The 14,320-nt window shown below is 36.7% G+C and overlaps 3 protein-coding genes across 4 annotated transcripts; 2 read left to right on the top strand and 1 right to left on the bottom strand.

The window, feature by feature from the left end:
- Positions 1 to 803: 803 nt before the first annotated feature.
- Positions 804 to 5,191, top strand: LOC115450359 (beta-alanine transporter). Of its 2 annotated transcripts, none has more exons than XM_030178355.2 (9): positions 804 to 861; positions 1,178 to 1,381; positions 1,716 to 1,905; positions 2,295 to 2,553; positions 2,843 to 3,092; positions 3,448 to 3,644; positions 4,052 to 4,240; positions 4,525 to 4,703; positions 4,854 to 5,191. In XM_030178355.2, the coding sequence occupies exons 2-9, from the start codon at positions 1,179 to 1,181 to the stop codon at positions 5,166 to 5,168; spliced, it is 1,782 nt and encodes a 593-aa protein (XP_030034215.2). In that variant the 5' UTR covers positions 804 to 861; position 1,178; the 3' UTR covers positions 5,169 to 5,191. The 2 variants fall into 2 exon arrangements, with proteins under 2 accessions (XP_030034215.2, XP_037294615.1); XM_037438718.1 differs by having other exon boundaries at positions 809 to 861; positions 1,163 to 1,381.
- A 1,766-nt stretch (positions 5,192 to 6,957) lies between these two features.
- LOC115450353 (probable cytosolic oligopeptidase A) lies at positions 6,958 to 11,355 on the top strand. The gene is made up of 2 exons (XM_030178350.2): positions 6,958 to 7,153; positions 9,133 to 11,355. Exons 1-2 carry the CDS (start codon positions 7,065 to 7,067, stop codon positions 11,213 to 11,215), a joined length of 2,172 nt encoding a protein of 723 aa, XP_030034210.1. The 5' UTR covers positions 6,958 to 7,064; the 3' UTR covers positions 11,216 to 11,355.
- On the bottom strand, positions 11,308 to 14,195 carry LOC115450354 (dynein assembly factor 4, axonemal). The gene is made up of 3 exons (XM_037438723.1): positions 12,821 to 14,195; positions 12,175 to 12,374; positions 11,308 to 11,878 (listed from the first exon to the last, which is right to left on the bottom strand). The coding sequence occupies exons 1-3, from the start codon at positions 13,659 to 13,661 to the stop codon at positions 11,645 to 11,647; spliced, it is 1,275 nt and encodes a 424-aa protein (XP_037294620.1). The 5' UTR covers positions 13,662 to 14,195; the 3' UTR covers positions 11,308 to 11,644.
- Between the last annotated feature and the right edge of the window lie 125 nt (positions 14,196 to 14,320).

Genomic DNA, 14,320 nt, shown 5'->3' with positions numbered 1-14,320 from the left:
TTTTTATTGTCTCTCTTGTATGTAAGTGTCTATCTGAACAACTCTGGTAAATCAATATATAAAACTCTGAATGTAGTTAGGTACATATCGTCTTAAGCTGAATAATTGTCACAACTATAACACACAATTAGGTACTATTCTTAGCTTTGAAGGAGTGAATTAGCGTACTAGCGTGCGCTTGGTGCTCTGACCATTGTAAATTATAATATAAATGTTATATGTTTTTTTGTCTTACCAGTATTCCACACTTTTATTGTTATTTATTACGTGACGGAATCTGTATTGGGTTCAGCTGAAAACCAGCGCTTCAGTTAACGCTGTAGCATTAAGCTGAGCTGGATCCATTTTGGTTTTGGTTTCTCTGTGTTGATTATTATTTTTTTTTGATTTCTCTTGTATTAATGTAGTATTAATTTCGTTCTTATTTTATTATTTGTTTTGTTTTTTTATATATATATTTATGTCACTAAAACCAAATAAAATATTTCTTTCTTTCTTTCTTTCTACTAAATTAAAAGTGACTGTTAGAAAAAGTTTTATAATACTGATGATGCGCATGCGTTCAGTACTATTCAGGAGTACCTATATAATTAAACTTTCAAATGACTGGCTGTTAAATCTACTTTTTATGCAGTGCTTACCAACATAAGAACGACTCGATAAATCGTAGTTTAAAAAATAAAGGAATAAGTAATAGTAAAAAATCTATTCAAGAGGTAAAAAATCTGGGTATTTTTTCAACCACCCTGTATAAAAGTAAATGTTTAGGGTCACGACAAGAGCTCCGGCGCTAGTCTGTTTTAACCGACAGTCGTCAGGACCGCGCAGATCCGAAGCATTGACATTCACTGCTGAAAACAGGTGAGTAGGTATCTAAAAGACATACTTTTTTAAATATTTTCTATATATGTATTTGGAACGGCTCAAAAAGCCTATAGGAGTGATGGCTAGAAAGCCGGAAACCTCTATGTTAAACCTTTTCATAAGCCACAAAGAACCAAATAAATATAAGCTATTTTATTTTGAGATAGGTATTTTAAATTTATTATTTTACGTAATTTTTAATTGGTGGAGCTTTAGATCTCTGCGACTTCAAAATTACCTAACTTCTAATTATTGCAAAGAAAGATCAAATTTAAAATTACTGCAACTTATTTTGAAGAACCCTTTCATCCAGAATGGATTTTGACGCAATTCTTGAAGACGTCGGGCCGTTTGGTACGTATCAGAAGTTGGTCATCTACTTCGTGCTGCTACCCGCCGTGATCCCGTGCGGGTTCCATGCGTACGCGCAATTGTTCATGGCAGCAAACGTCAAGCACTGGTGCAGAGTGCCAGAGTTAGAACACATTGGTAATGTTGATGTGATAAAGAATTTAAGGTAAGTTAGGTAACAAACCTACGTAAGTTGCGCTGGCGCAAGATATCGATTTTCATTTTAATTGTTAAGTTGACTACAGTAAATCTATAATTTTATAGAAGCCTATATTTTTTTTAAGATTGTATAATTCAATTCAAATTGTATGTAATAATTGCTATTAATAGATCCTATTCTATGCAATGCAGCACCGCTGAGCTAATCATACGCATGAAATATATACCTATTTTATCTATTGTTTTTATTATTCATATCAACGATTTAGTGCCCCGCAACTCCAGCAGAGTCTAGTCCTCAGCCTAAAAACATGCAGCTTAAAATCATCCACCATTTTCAGCATCCCATTAGAATTAAAGAACGGAGCTCTGGAATACTCGGAGTGCTATATGTATAACCTTAACTATAGCGATGTTGTGAAAAATTACGAGAATGCCAAAGCAATGAAGGAAGTTTCTGGAGATCTCGTCCAGTGTACGAATGGTTGGATGTATGACAAATCCATTTACAAAAGCACTGTTGTTACTGAGGTAAGAATTAAGTATAACAACGCTAATGCAAGAGTACTGTTAGAAGGTTTTACTTGTAATAACGATAGTGAATTACATCGAATGTAATCGCTTCGTGAAATCTCTGTAACAATTACCTTTGACCAGTTCCAACAATCCCTAATCGCGAAATGCGGATATCAATGACAAGGATAAAAAAATATGTGATCTGTACTTAAGGGTGCCAAACGAATTTTATTCTAATGGCAAAATTTTTGCTGATCCCAAGAAAGTAATTAGGTTCGCTTATTTAAATCGACGCAGTAGCTTAGATATGTAATTATCTATGGATCAAATTGTTCTATTGCCTAATTCCATTAAGGTATTTTTTTAATAATAGTTCAACCTGTTTAACAAATAATTATTTGCAGTGGAACCTGGTCTGCAATAGAGATTTCTACCCGACTCTTGGTTTGGTCCTATTAGCTGTCGGTGGAATTATCGGGAACTACATTTTTGGCTACCTCCAGGATACTTTAGGGAGGAAACCCTCCTTCTTCATTTACCTCCTCATTGAATGCATTTTCGGAGTCGCCACGGCCTTCGCGCAAAATTATGTTATATGGATTATTTATAGGATTGGTGTTGGTTTTACAGTTCCTGCTATTATGACAACCCCGTACGTTTTGGGTACGTAAAAGTATTCTTTGAATTTGACAATATGCACTTCAACGACGGGTATTTCTATTTCAATCGTAATAACGAGCTTGTTTGATGCGTTTATGCTTTCCATTGAATTTAATTTACATGCCATGATTAGATTTCATAAATCATTTAAATCAATTCAAAGCCAGTACCAAAAAACAACGACAAAGTCAGATTCAAAGCTAACGCCATTAAAATTAAAGTTATTATTTACAAAATAAAATTACGAATCTCATTACCTAAATAAAATGGTCACATAAAAGTTTATTTCTAGCTATCGAACTCGTGGGACCACGTTACCGAACGCTCTGCACCATACTATCCAACATAGCATATTCCCTGGGCCTGATTCTTCTCGCTGGAGTGGTCTACTCTGTACGCGACTGGAGGCATCTCGCCCTGGCGACGACGCTGCCCTTTGTTGCCCTCTTCCTGTACTTATGGCCCATGCCAGAGAGTCCGAGGTGGTTACTCGCTAGAGGACAGTTTGAAAAAGCTGAAGTTATTTTGAAAAACATGGCAAGGTTAGTTTTTTTTTTAATTTTTCTCTGGACTCCTGTACCAAGAAAGTTATTTTCTAGGATTTATCCTAGATTCGATTTTATTTATAAAATTAGTGCGAAGACCCTACTCATGAAGTCCTGTCATTAGTTGAACGCTTTTGGAGTTTAGTACGCACAAACTAAAAGTGGCAAAACTATTTAAACATGTCCTCGGGTATGCGAGCTTTGATATTCTATAGCTATGCGGGCTAAATTAAATAAACCTAGTATAATTATAGGTCTGCAACCTGCATTATTTTGGGCTTTATACATTATTTCAGTTATGTACTTGCATCTCCTTAAGGATTACAAATATTGAGAGCGGTTTTTGTTTCAGAATCAACGGTAAATCCCTTCCAGCCAACTACATGGTACATTTGCATAGAAAATACGAAACTAACAAACTGAACCAAGATATAGAGCAGGCAAAGAGTCGTAAATATGGAATCTTGGACTTATTCCGCACGCCAAACTTGAGGAAGAAGACAATTATAGTTACATTCATTTGGTTCACGAATACCAGTGTCTACGTGGGTGGGAAACTTTTTATTTTTAATAACATTTGCATTGAAAGTAAAAATTAATAAGCCTAATTTAGGTACAGTCAACAAGCGATATCTAAGCGCAAGCAATTATACACTCATAAGAAAGCCATAAAGATTGTATATAATTAATACTAAATGACGTAACGACCTGTTAGTCACTGATAGTAAGCGCTGTGCTTCTTTGTAAACAGCAAAAGCACTGATATACTAAATATGACCTAACACTGCACTGAATTTGGCACATTAAACATTTTAGTAAATAGAAAGTTGACACTCAAAACTCGACAACAAAAAAGAAATTCCAAATTAAAAGCAATGCTTTAAAATATACTCGATCAATGATCCACAACAAATGATATTCCTTATTTTTTAAAATACTTAAACTTTAATTCTAAGGGTTATCGTACTATGCGCCGGTTCTCGGAGGTGACGAATTCCTAAACTTCTTCCTGGCTGGTGTGGTGGAACTGCCGACATATTTGTTCCTATGGCCGTCGATGGAACGGCTTGGCAGGCGATGGACTTTGTGCATGAGCATGGTCGTGGGAGGCGTAGCTTGCCTCACCACGTTCTTGGTGCAACACGGTTAGTCGTACATTTTAGATTATTTGGCGAATTTAGCCTCTACTTTCCACCGATAATTATTGAGGGATTAAAGGGAGTAGACCTGGGTTCGATTCCCTAATCCGCTTATACTTGTGTTTTAATAATATTGGCCCACATTTAGTAGATCGGTGAGAGTTAATATCAACAAAGATACCTAAGGAATTTATAAGTTCCCCTGCTGATTAAATACGTTCTATTTAAATTCACAGTGATAAACAAAATAAAAGGCTAAATTAAAAATGATAATATATTTTTTATTATAGAGACCTACGTGACTCTGGCGCTATACTGCGTGGGTAAGATGGGAATATCGTCCTCGTTCGTGGTGCTGCCTCTCATGGCCTCGGAGTTGTATCCTACCGTCGTGCGAGGGCTTGGAATGAGCCTGAGCTCCGTGCTGGGCATGCTTGGACCTATCTTCATACCGCTCGTTAATTATTTAGTAAGCTCAGTTCTTTATAGATCGATATTAGTTTTATAAGAGTAATCGTGTTCGCAAATATAAAATAGTTTTGATAGTAGTGAATGAAACCGTTGTTTTTTAACCTTAAGTACTTCAAAAACTATTTTAGTTTTTATGTAATTTTTTCAGGGTTCGGATATAATGGTTCTACCGCTAATCATCATGGGAGCTCTTCTAGTAGCCGGCGGCATAGCTAGTCTACTCCTGCCAGAAACACTGAACCAACATCTTCCTCAAACCCTAGAAGATGGAGAGAAAATGGGTCTTGACACCGATTTCTGCTGCAAACCTCCAGTGAAAGATAACGGCCACAGGAAAAGTGAAGATATGTCTCAAGATGAACACACTTGTAACGCATGTAATGCCTTGTGCACCTGCCAAATGGTCAATGTTTCATTAGAAAATAATACGACTACAAAAGAAAAGGAATCTGAGAAAAAATAAATGAATATTGGTTAAATAAATTATATAAACTGTTATTTTTTTATTTATAGTTACTCCATCACGAGGTTCTAACGATTTTCTAGTCTACCCTTTCTCTCAAAAATGTTATTGCCGGGCAATATATACTATTTCCGAACGAATCCAAAGTAGAATTTGAAGGTTAAATATAACATTTGTCTATGGAAAGTATATACAGATGGAGCGAAGACTCAAGATAAAGTCTCTATGGCTATCTACGATTTGCCAAACAGAATTGGATATGGATTGAGACTTCCTGACGTCACGAGTATATATACTGCGGAGGCATATGCTATTGTTGCTGCTTTGGATTATATAGAAGACAAAGTACAATCAAATTTAGAATTGAAAAATGGATTATAATTACTGATTGTATGAGTGTGTTACTGGCTTTAACAAATCCTATGTACTCATCTGGTACTCATTTTATCATTTACGATATTCGCAAAAAGTATTATAAACTAACTATGCAAGGTAAAATAGACATTGTCCTTTTCTGGACACCATCTCATGTTGGCGTTATTGGCAATGAAAGAGTTGATTATTTGGCCAGGCTTATCACAAACACTTCGTACGTGGTACCATACAGAAACATAAAAATTCCAATATCAGACTGTTTAGTATTAATTAAGAAGGAAATTCAAGACTTATGGAAGCATCATTGGGAAGACAGTCTTCAACGAAAGGGGCAGTGGTACAGGTCTATCAATCCAAATATTATGACTCCCTGGTTCTATAAAGGTAACTTTGTTAATAGGCGTTTTTATACAACAATATGTCGTCTGCGAATCGGTCATGGACGATTTAATGAGCATCTTCATAGAATGAACATTTTGCCATCACCATATTGTACATATTGTAATTGTGGCCTAATTCAGTCTTTGGATCATATATTTTTGAATGCAGCGACTTTGCTGTTCAACGACTTTTGTTGATTGAAGAACTTTTACGTATTTATGGAAATGCCGAGAGTATCCCGCGCTCTTTGCAAACGATTTTGAAGAATCGGCAATGTTATCTCTCTTTATGCAACTTTATTTGGTCCACTATTGGAGAAATTTGATTTTTGTACAAATTAATTAAGTGAAGAATTTTGTGAACTCTGATTTTGACATGTTGTACATACAATATGGAGATTTCTACATGATAAATAGATATAGACAGATCATATACTTGAGGATACAGACATGGCTTCGGCCTTATAATTGAGACTATTTCAGACATGGCTTCGGCCTTATAATTGTGACTATTTCAGATATGGCTTCGGCCTTATAATTGAGAATATTTCAGACATGGCTTCGGCCTTATAATTGAGAATATTTCAGACATGGCCTCGGCCTTATAATTGAGACTATTTCAGACATGGCTTCGGCCTTATAATTGAGAATATTTCAGACATGGCCTCGGCCTTATAATTGAGACTATTTCAGACATGGCTTCGGCCTTATAATTGAGAATATTGCAGACATGGCTTCGGCCTTATAATTGAGACTATTTCAGACATGGCCTCGGCCTAAGAATTGTGACTATATCAGATATGGCTTCGGCCCTATAATTGAGAATATTTCAGACATGGCTTCAGCCTTATAATTGGGAACGTTGCAAACATGACTTTCGTCTTATAATTCAAGAATATTACAGATATGGCTCCGGCCTTTAAATTGTAATAAAGAAGGAGTATAAAAGAAGACAGACTAGGCTGTATGGCTAAGAGCCTTTGCCTTCTCCTTAAGGAGTAAATCAAACCAAAAAAAAAAATGTCTATGGAAACTCAGCTGTCACATTTCACGATTCTCAGGCCGTCACATACTTTATCGGCTTTTATATATTATGAAATAAATATTTAATACGTTAAAACAAATATTTATAAAGCAAATTATGGCTTTATCATTTTTCCGTTCGAGTGTGATAAGTAGACATGTGAAAAGGCAGTTATATCAAAAACGTAATTCGGGATATGTTGTGCTGTAAGTATCTTGTATCTATTCTTTGTAATAAAAATAAAATGAAGCTATATGCAACGTATACGTAGACTCAATCAGTGCTCAGTCTAAGACACACTGTGGCAATAATTTTTTCACTCGAAAAAGGGTTAAGTTTTGAGAAAAATTTGCCTGGTAGCAATGGTTCCATTCTACCACATTGACCTGATGCGTGTTAACGTGATAGAATTACGGTTTAACTGTAAAATATAAAACCCCTAATAACTTAGGAAATTCACAGGTATATTAACTCCTGTAACATTAAAGGAAACAATTTAAAACAATTTAAAATGAGTCTCATCGCATAATCTCGTTTTTCATACATCTATGAAAAGGGAATTCTATGTACTTGTTCTAACAGTCTGATTCAAGCCTATAAGACTGACACTGCTTAGAAATCATAGCATAGAAATAGTTAATAGTTTATGTGATTGTGAACAACAGTTTTCCTAATATAATACAAAGTGAAGACACAATCAAGTAGAGCAACTCATAAGGCATTCAGATAATCAAAAATCAATATAACATATGAAATGTCATTTTTATACATATGAATTACTATTAACTAATTTTGTTATCGCTCCACCTGTGTCAATGATGTATTAGTGTAGTTTCCTATTTCTGAAATAATTTTCATATTAGCTTTATAAGTTTTTGAGTTTTTACAAAGTTAGTTCTTGTTGCGGTTCACCGTTATCAACCTGAATTATAAAAAATCTGTAAAAATAAGGGCTAAATAATCAAGTCTCTGTAGACATCTGATATGTCTATATCCTTTAGATGAAATACATTGTTTTTTGACCAACCTTACATTCTTATGTATGAAAGAACGTAAACTTGGTTGCAATTGATAAAAGCATCCTAATCAAAAGTTATTAAGGGATATATGCCATCTTGTGTAGTGTGTACATAGTGTTAGGAACTTGCCCCAATCATTGCTTAGATAATGCTATATTCCTGAGCGTCAACATTTGATTGTAAGACCCGTGAAACCAACATGACCATACTACTAATCCCCGCTGCGGTAGTATCGCATATCTCCCCTGTAGAAAATAGCCAATAGAATATTTATAAACTAGTAACACACTTTCCGGTTGGTTTTATGAATCAGCCATAAACCGTAGTTAACAGTTACGAACTGTAATATATTCAGGAACAGTTGTCATCTAAATATGAACAATGTAATGTAATATAACTTGTTACTACATCTTTACTGTAAAAACAAGTTTATACATGCCTGTATATAAGTTTCATCTAGTTATATGGGAATGTAAGACTAATCTTCCTGAGAATAATAAAGAATGATGTTTAATGATTTCTTATATTTACACGAATGTTAGACATTGAAATTAAACTAATTTTCCGGATTCTATCGCGGTTTTTTGTTTTTTATTTTTCTCCCGACGTTTCGAAGACTGCAGCCTTCATGGTCACGGGGGGGTCAGTTTAATTTCAAGAATGATGTTTATTCACTATAAATAAATGTACAATGTTGTTTATGTCTCCATTGTTCTTAAGGTAGTCAAACTAGATATTCAGTCAAATACATTTGTATACCCTTTAGGGTAAATGTAGAAAATACGACAATCTGTCATATTTTATTATACCCACAAAACATTATAAATTAAGAAGAGGTTAGGACATGTAATCCTTGACATTAACTTTTACTAGCTTTTACTTGCGGTTCCTCCGCACAAATAAGTTTTTCCAAAATAAATGCCCCGCAATTAATTTCCCAGGATAAAAAGGAACCTGTGTCTTTCCCAGGGTTTCGAACTGTCTCCATGCCAACTTTCATTAAAATTGGTACAGTGGTGTAATGATAAAAGTGTAGCATAGGGAGAAACAGAGTTACTTTCATATTTATAATATATTATAGAATTATGGATTCTTTTTCAATTGGCAATGTATATGAAGAACAACACAATTTTATATTGACTAATATTGTATTTCTATAATTTCAGGATCCCAGAAATAGGAGAAGATGCAGACAAGAATACACTACTCTCAGACAATGGATTGCCAGAATTTGATGACATTTCTATAGAGAAATGTATAGCTACCATCAGCAGACAGAGTCTTGAGTATGAGAATGGAGTGAGGCAAATTGAGCAGTCCTCACAAAACTGCAAGAATGCTTTCAATGAAATATTTCAACCGCTAGAGAAACTCGACAACCAATTGGAACTCACCTGGGGAATGGCAAAGACACTGTACTTAGGAAATAGTTCATTAATGCCGACCAAGTCCTACATACAAATACATGAACGCGCACATAAGGCCAGGTCAGCTAAGTTTAACAGCTATCCCATATACCAAGCAGCCGTTGATGAGAAAAATCGTCTCAAAAAGCTGACAGATGAGGAGCAAAGACTTTTGGATAAATACATTTTAGAAGGCAAACTCAATGGATTAGATGTAAAAGGTATTAAAAGGGACAGGTTAAATAATGTCTTAGCAGCATTGCAGAAAGAAAGACAGCAGTTCAGGGATAAAGTCAATATAGCTAACAAAATTTTCACAAGTAACATAACAGATCCTGAAGTGATGAGAGAGTTTCCTCCAAGTCTTGTGAAGTCAATGGCAGTAGGTAATGATCCAGAAAGAGGCCCATGGAAGATCACACTTCAACCTCACATTTACGAACCTTTCATGGAGTACTGCTCGGACAGAGAGTTGCGATGGAATGCGTGGCAGGCACATGTCCAGCGATGCTCCAATTACGTGAACAAAGAAATAGAAACAGGCAACAATTTGGATAGCATTCGCAGACTTAGGGGAGAACAAGCGCAAATATTGGGTTATGAAACCTTTGCCGATATGAGCATGGAAACCAAAATGGCAGGTTCAGTTGAAAATGTATACACAATTTTTGATAAACTGCTTGAAAGTGCCAGGTCTATGCAAGATGTTGAGATTGAGCTGCTGCAACGATTTGCGCAAGAACGAGGTTTCGATTTTAAATTGCAATGGTGGGATATACCTTACTGGCAAAGAAAACAAAAATGGACTTTATATGGTTTTGATGAGGAAAAAATTCGGAAATATTTCCCACTTCCACGGGTGATCACGAGTTTATTCAACCTATGTAGTACATTATTCAAAATCCAGATAGTGGAAAGGTCAGACGTGCACACGTGGCACAAGGACGTGAGATTCTACGACGTATACGACGGAACGAGTAATAATCCCATAGCGGGATTCTATCTAGACCCGTACGCTCGACAAGATCAGAAAATTCGAGTATACGACGACGCCGGCTGGCACATCGCGATACGGAACAAATGTGGTTCAACGAACACACTGCCATTATCCGCGTTAATATTTAATTTCCAAGCTCCTTCCGAGGGTAAACCTTCGCTGCTGTCGTTTAATGAAGTCGGTGTTTTGTTCCAAAGGTTCGGCCACTCGTTACGTCATATGCTTACGAAGGCAAATTACTCTGAGGTCGCCGGCTTATCGAACGTGGAGTGGGACGCGGCGGAGGTGTGTGGACAAGTTATGACGCACTGGCTGTATGATCCACACACGATCCGCGCTATCAGCGGCCACTACAGCACGGATGAGCCACTACCAGATGACATTCTGAAGAACTTACAAAACATCCGGGGTCACATGGCCGGCTACAACTTATGCAAGGAATTATACCTCTCGCGACTCGATCTAGAAATGCATTCGAAGAAAACGTTCTGGAGAGACATCGTGAGGGAAATGTGGCCAAAATACCACGCGTTACCTTTCGACAAATATGACTCCCATCCGCTATCGTTTACTAAAATCATCTCGGAGGAGTGGGGCGCCGCGTACTACTGCCGTATTTGGTCGAGAATGATCGCGGCAGATATCTACAGCACGTTTGAGGAGGCGAGGGCGGGAGACCAGGATATTCTGGCTGTGGGCAAGCGGTATAGAGACACGTTCCTGGCCGTCGGCGGCAGTTGTCACCCCAGCGAAGTGTTCAGGAGGTTCCGTGGCAGAGATCCCTCACCGCACGCTCTTCTAAAAAATCTTGGTCTGCCGAAAAATGTCACAGAAATAGAAGAATGAAGTTCAAGAGATATTAAACACTATTCCTGAAGAATTTGTGTTAATGCAATTTTAGTGAGTTAACGTACCGAACCAAAATATACAATGTAAGATAAACATGTTTTCGGCGCATTTATTTATTAATAAATAAATACAACTACTTTTGTATTTTATGACGAAAGGTAACGTGGCGGTCGCTTCAGTTTGCGGTTGATCTCTTTCGTTTGCATAATCCAAATTTATTACTCGCAGCGTTCTTCGTTCATTATTTGGACATAAAACCCGTTGGATGTTTTGGTCGACACGTACGCTGAACAATATGATGAATGATTATTATAAACATTACGACTAATAGCATAATATATGTAATATCCCGCTGGCGCGCGAAATGCTGCTGATTCCAAATGAAAGATTAATCAACCGTAAGCTATACGATCGCGACAATGCAACTCAATCAGAATCTGGATTTTGTTCCCACGCCCTCTCCATATCATACACGTCCTTCTTTATTTTCTCGTCTTCTGGTAGCAGTTTGGACGCTGCCTTCATTTCGTCGATGGCTTTGTTAAGGTACCCAAGACGGGCGAGTGCTGCGGCACGTCTCGCGATACACTTTGCCCTACTACGCCTGTTACTCTCGCATGGTGGCTTCATGAGATCCAGGGCCGCTGAACAGTCGTTTACCTGATGACAAATGGTGTTCAGTCAACTAACTCAGCGTTGAAACTGAATAAAAAAACAAGCATTCTAAGCTTTATTTGGAGTGTATTTTAATTACTCAGAATTATTTTTCAATTGTTTTTATTTCTACAAATGAAATATGGTTTGGGCACTGATAAAAAAACTGAAATGCCAATACTTTGGAGTCAGCGTTGGTTAGTTTAACCTTTAATATGGTCCTTATAATATCAATACTGTGTAATTTGTTGCACAGCTGGTCACGTGGTTGTTAGTAACTATCAGATCATGTTTATACTTACACACTTATTAAAGTTCCCAAGCGCAAAATGCGTGGCGGATCTGTTAGCGAACAAGCTCGGCAGCTTGTCGGAGAGAGTGATGCCGTGCGAGTACGCGCTGATGGCTCCCAGGAAGTTACCATTCCTGAAGAACTCGTCGCCCTTCTCCTTACACCACTGAGGATCCTGCTCCTCGGGCCGGAGGTCTTCCGATATGAATCCTGTATCAAACTTGATTTAGTCTACAGGATTATTGTATAAATAGTCGATATGTTTATATATTTAGCACTAAATAAACAAATATATACAGGCTGTTTTAATGTAGTAAGAATTCTGTACTAATTAACGTTTGAGTGGTGCAGATAGAATCATATCTAATGTAGATGTCTTATTAATCATTAGACCAAAATACGGTTTTTTCTCTTGCATTTGCTGTCGCTCAAGATGTAGAATTTTCAATTTTAAATGTTACGAAATGCACAATTGGTGGTAATTGATTCCCTTTGGGTAAGTAAACTTACATTACTTGTATTAAAATTTGAGTAGACCTATCCACAACCCTTTCTCCCTCGCCCACTTTATTGCAAGAAATGTATCCAATATTCTGGTTCTAAACTTTCAAAATAAATAGTGAATGCCCAAAGCAGCTTTGAATATAGAAACATACCTGTGGCTCTTCTCGCCAAAGTAATATTCTTCAACCAAGCTTGTTCCTCTTCAGCAGTAGACTCTCTACTGGGCGTTGGGAATGTGCGTTGAGTGTGTCTTATTTCCAACTGACCGGTTTCTCTTAATCTTGGCAAGACGCGAACCGATGCTTCTCTCTTTTTCTTTTCGACGAATTCCGACCTTACTGGTATATTACGCGGCTTACTTGGTATCGGTTTAGTTTCTATAGGATTAATTATTGGTTCTCCTTTCTCTTTTATTTCTGCTTTTATTTCCTGTTTGTATGGAACTACAGCTTTACTGTCGTCTATTTCTACAATTTTAGCTTTTTGATTTGGACTTTCTGCTTGCTGTCTCCATTCTTCCAGTTCGTCCATTGCTTTTTTCCTTTCCAAATCTCTTCTCGAGTCCATGAGCTCATGCTGTCTGCTATCTAAATCCATAGCTCGTTGAACAGTAAACCTATCCATTTCAGATTTCTTTATACTTTTCTCTTCAGACCGTTGTTTAGCCTCCTCGTGGCATTTTTGAAACATATCTTCCTTCATCTGTTTTTTCTCATCTTTAGTCAACTCTTTTTGGATTGACTCCCACTCAAAATTCTCTTTTTTAGTTAAATCAAAGATAATAAGGTCTTCTTTTATAAGGCATTTGCTTTTATTATTGTCTACCGCGTGTAACAGAAACACTTCAAATAAAAACGGGCTAAAATGCGCTTTGATATAGCAATCAGTTGTGAATATATCTACTTTCTCATGTTTTACTTGTTTCAAGGGTATTCTGATGTGTATCATGGACTCAGTTTGTGTCCATGTGTAATCCTTCACTAAAATGGGCATCTTCGTGTACTACTCCGATATCTACTTTATTTTTTATTTTTCTGATCAATATTCCGACAGTTTTGCCGTAATACAATGTAAATAATTGAAAATTTAAAAGTTATTGACGTAACATTCAATGGTCTCTATGGACATAATGTTACAGATAACAAAGGTTTTATTTCATTTTACGGATTAGAATTTGTATCTCTATGGAGATAGAGTCGCCTCCATCGCAAGCAAGGCGAATTATTGACGCAATACTTGCAGTTCCGTCTACTCTTTCGATGTTAAAAGGTTTAAGTGATTAAATGTGTAGGTGTGTTTTAATAGTACTGCCAACTGGGGCGGAACATAAAAAAATCATTGTAAGGATCTTAGTGGGCTCTCGGAATATATGCTAGAGAGCGTGGGCTTGATTTTCGCTCGGAGGCAAATTTTTGTACGACCTTTAAATATTTTTGAGTCTAGATTTTGTTGGACTGAGTGTCTTTTTTAGTTTAGATTGCAAATATAAGTCCTAATTAGGTATTTTTAATGTTATAAAAATTTGCGGTAATGTAAGATAAGGCCAAAGGGATATTATACATTTTTCATTGCAATAAATTAATTTATTCAGCATTAAAATAACGCCGTGCTATGAAGACGCAAATGCTATCGCCTATCTAACTTCGTTACAT

Source organism: Manduca sexta, chromosome 15 (assembly GCF_014839805.1).
Source record: "Manduca sexta isolate Smith_Timp_Sample1 chromosome 15, JHU_Msex_v1.0, whole genome shotgun sequence".
NCBI lineage: Eukaryota > Metazoa > Arthropoda > Insecta > Lepidoptera > Sphingidae > Manduca > Manduca sexta.
Note: the sequence above shows the minus strand (reverse complement) of the source record. Positions and strands in the feature narration are given on the sequence as shown.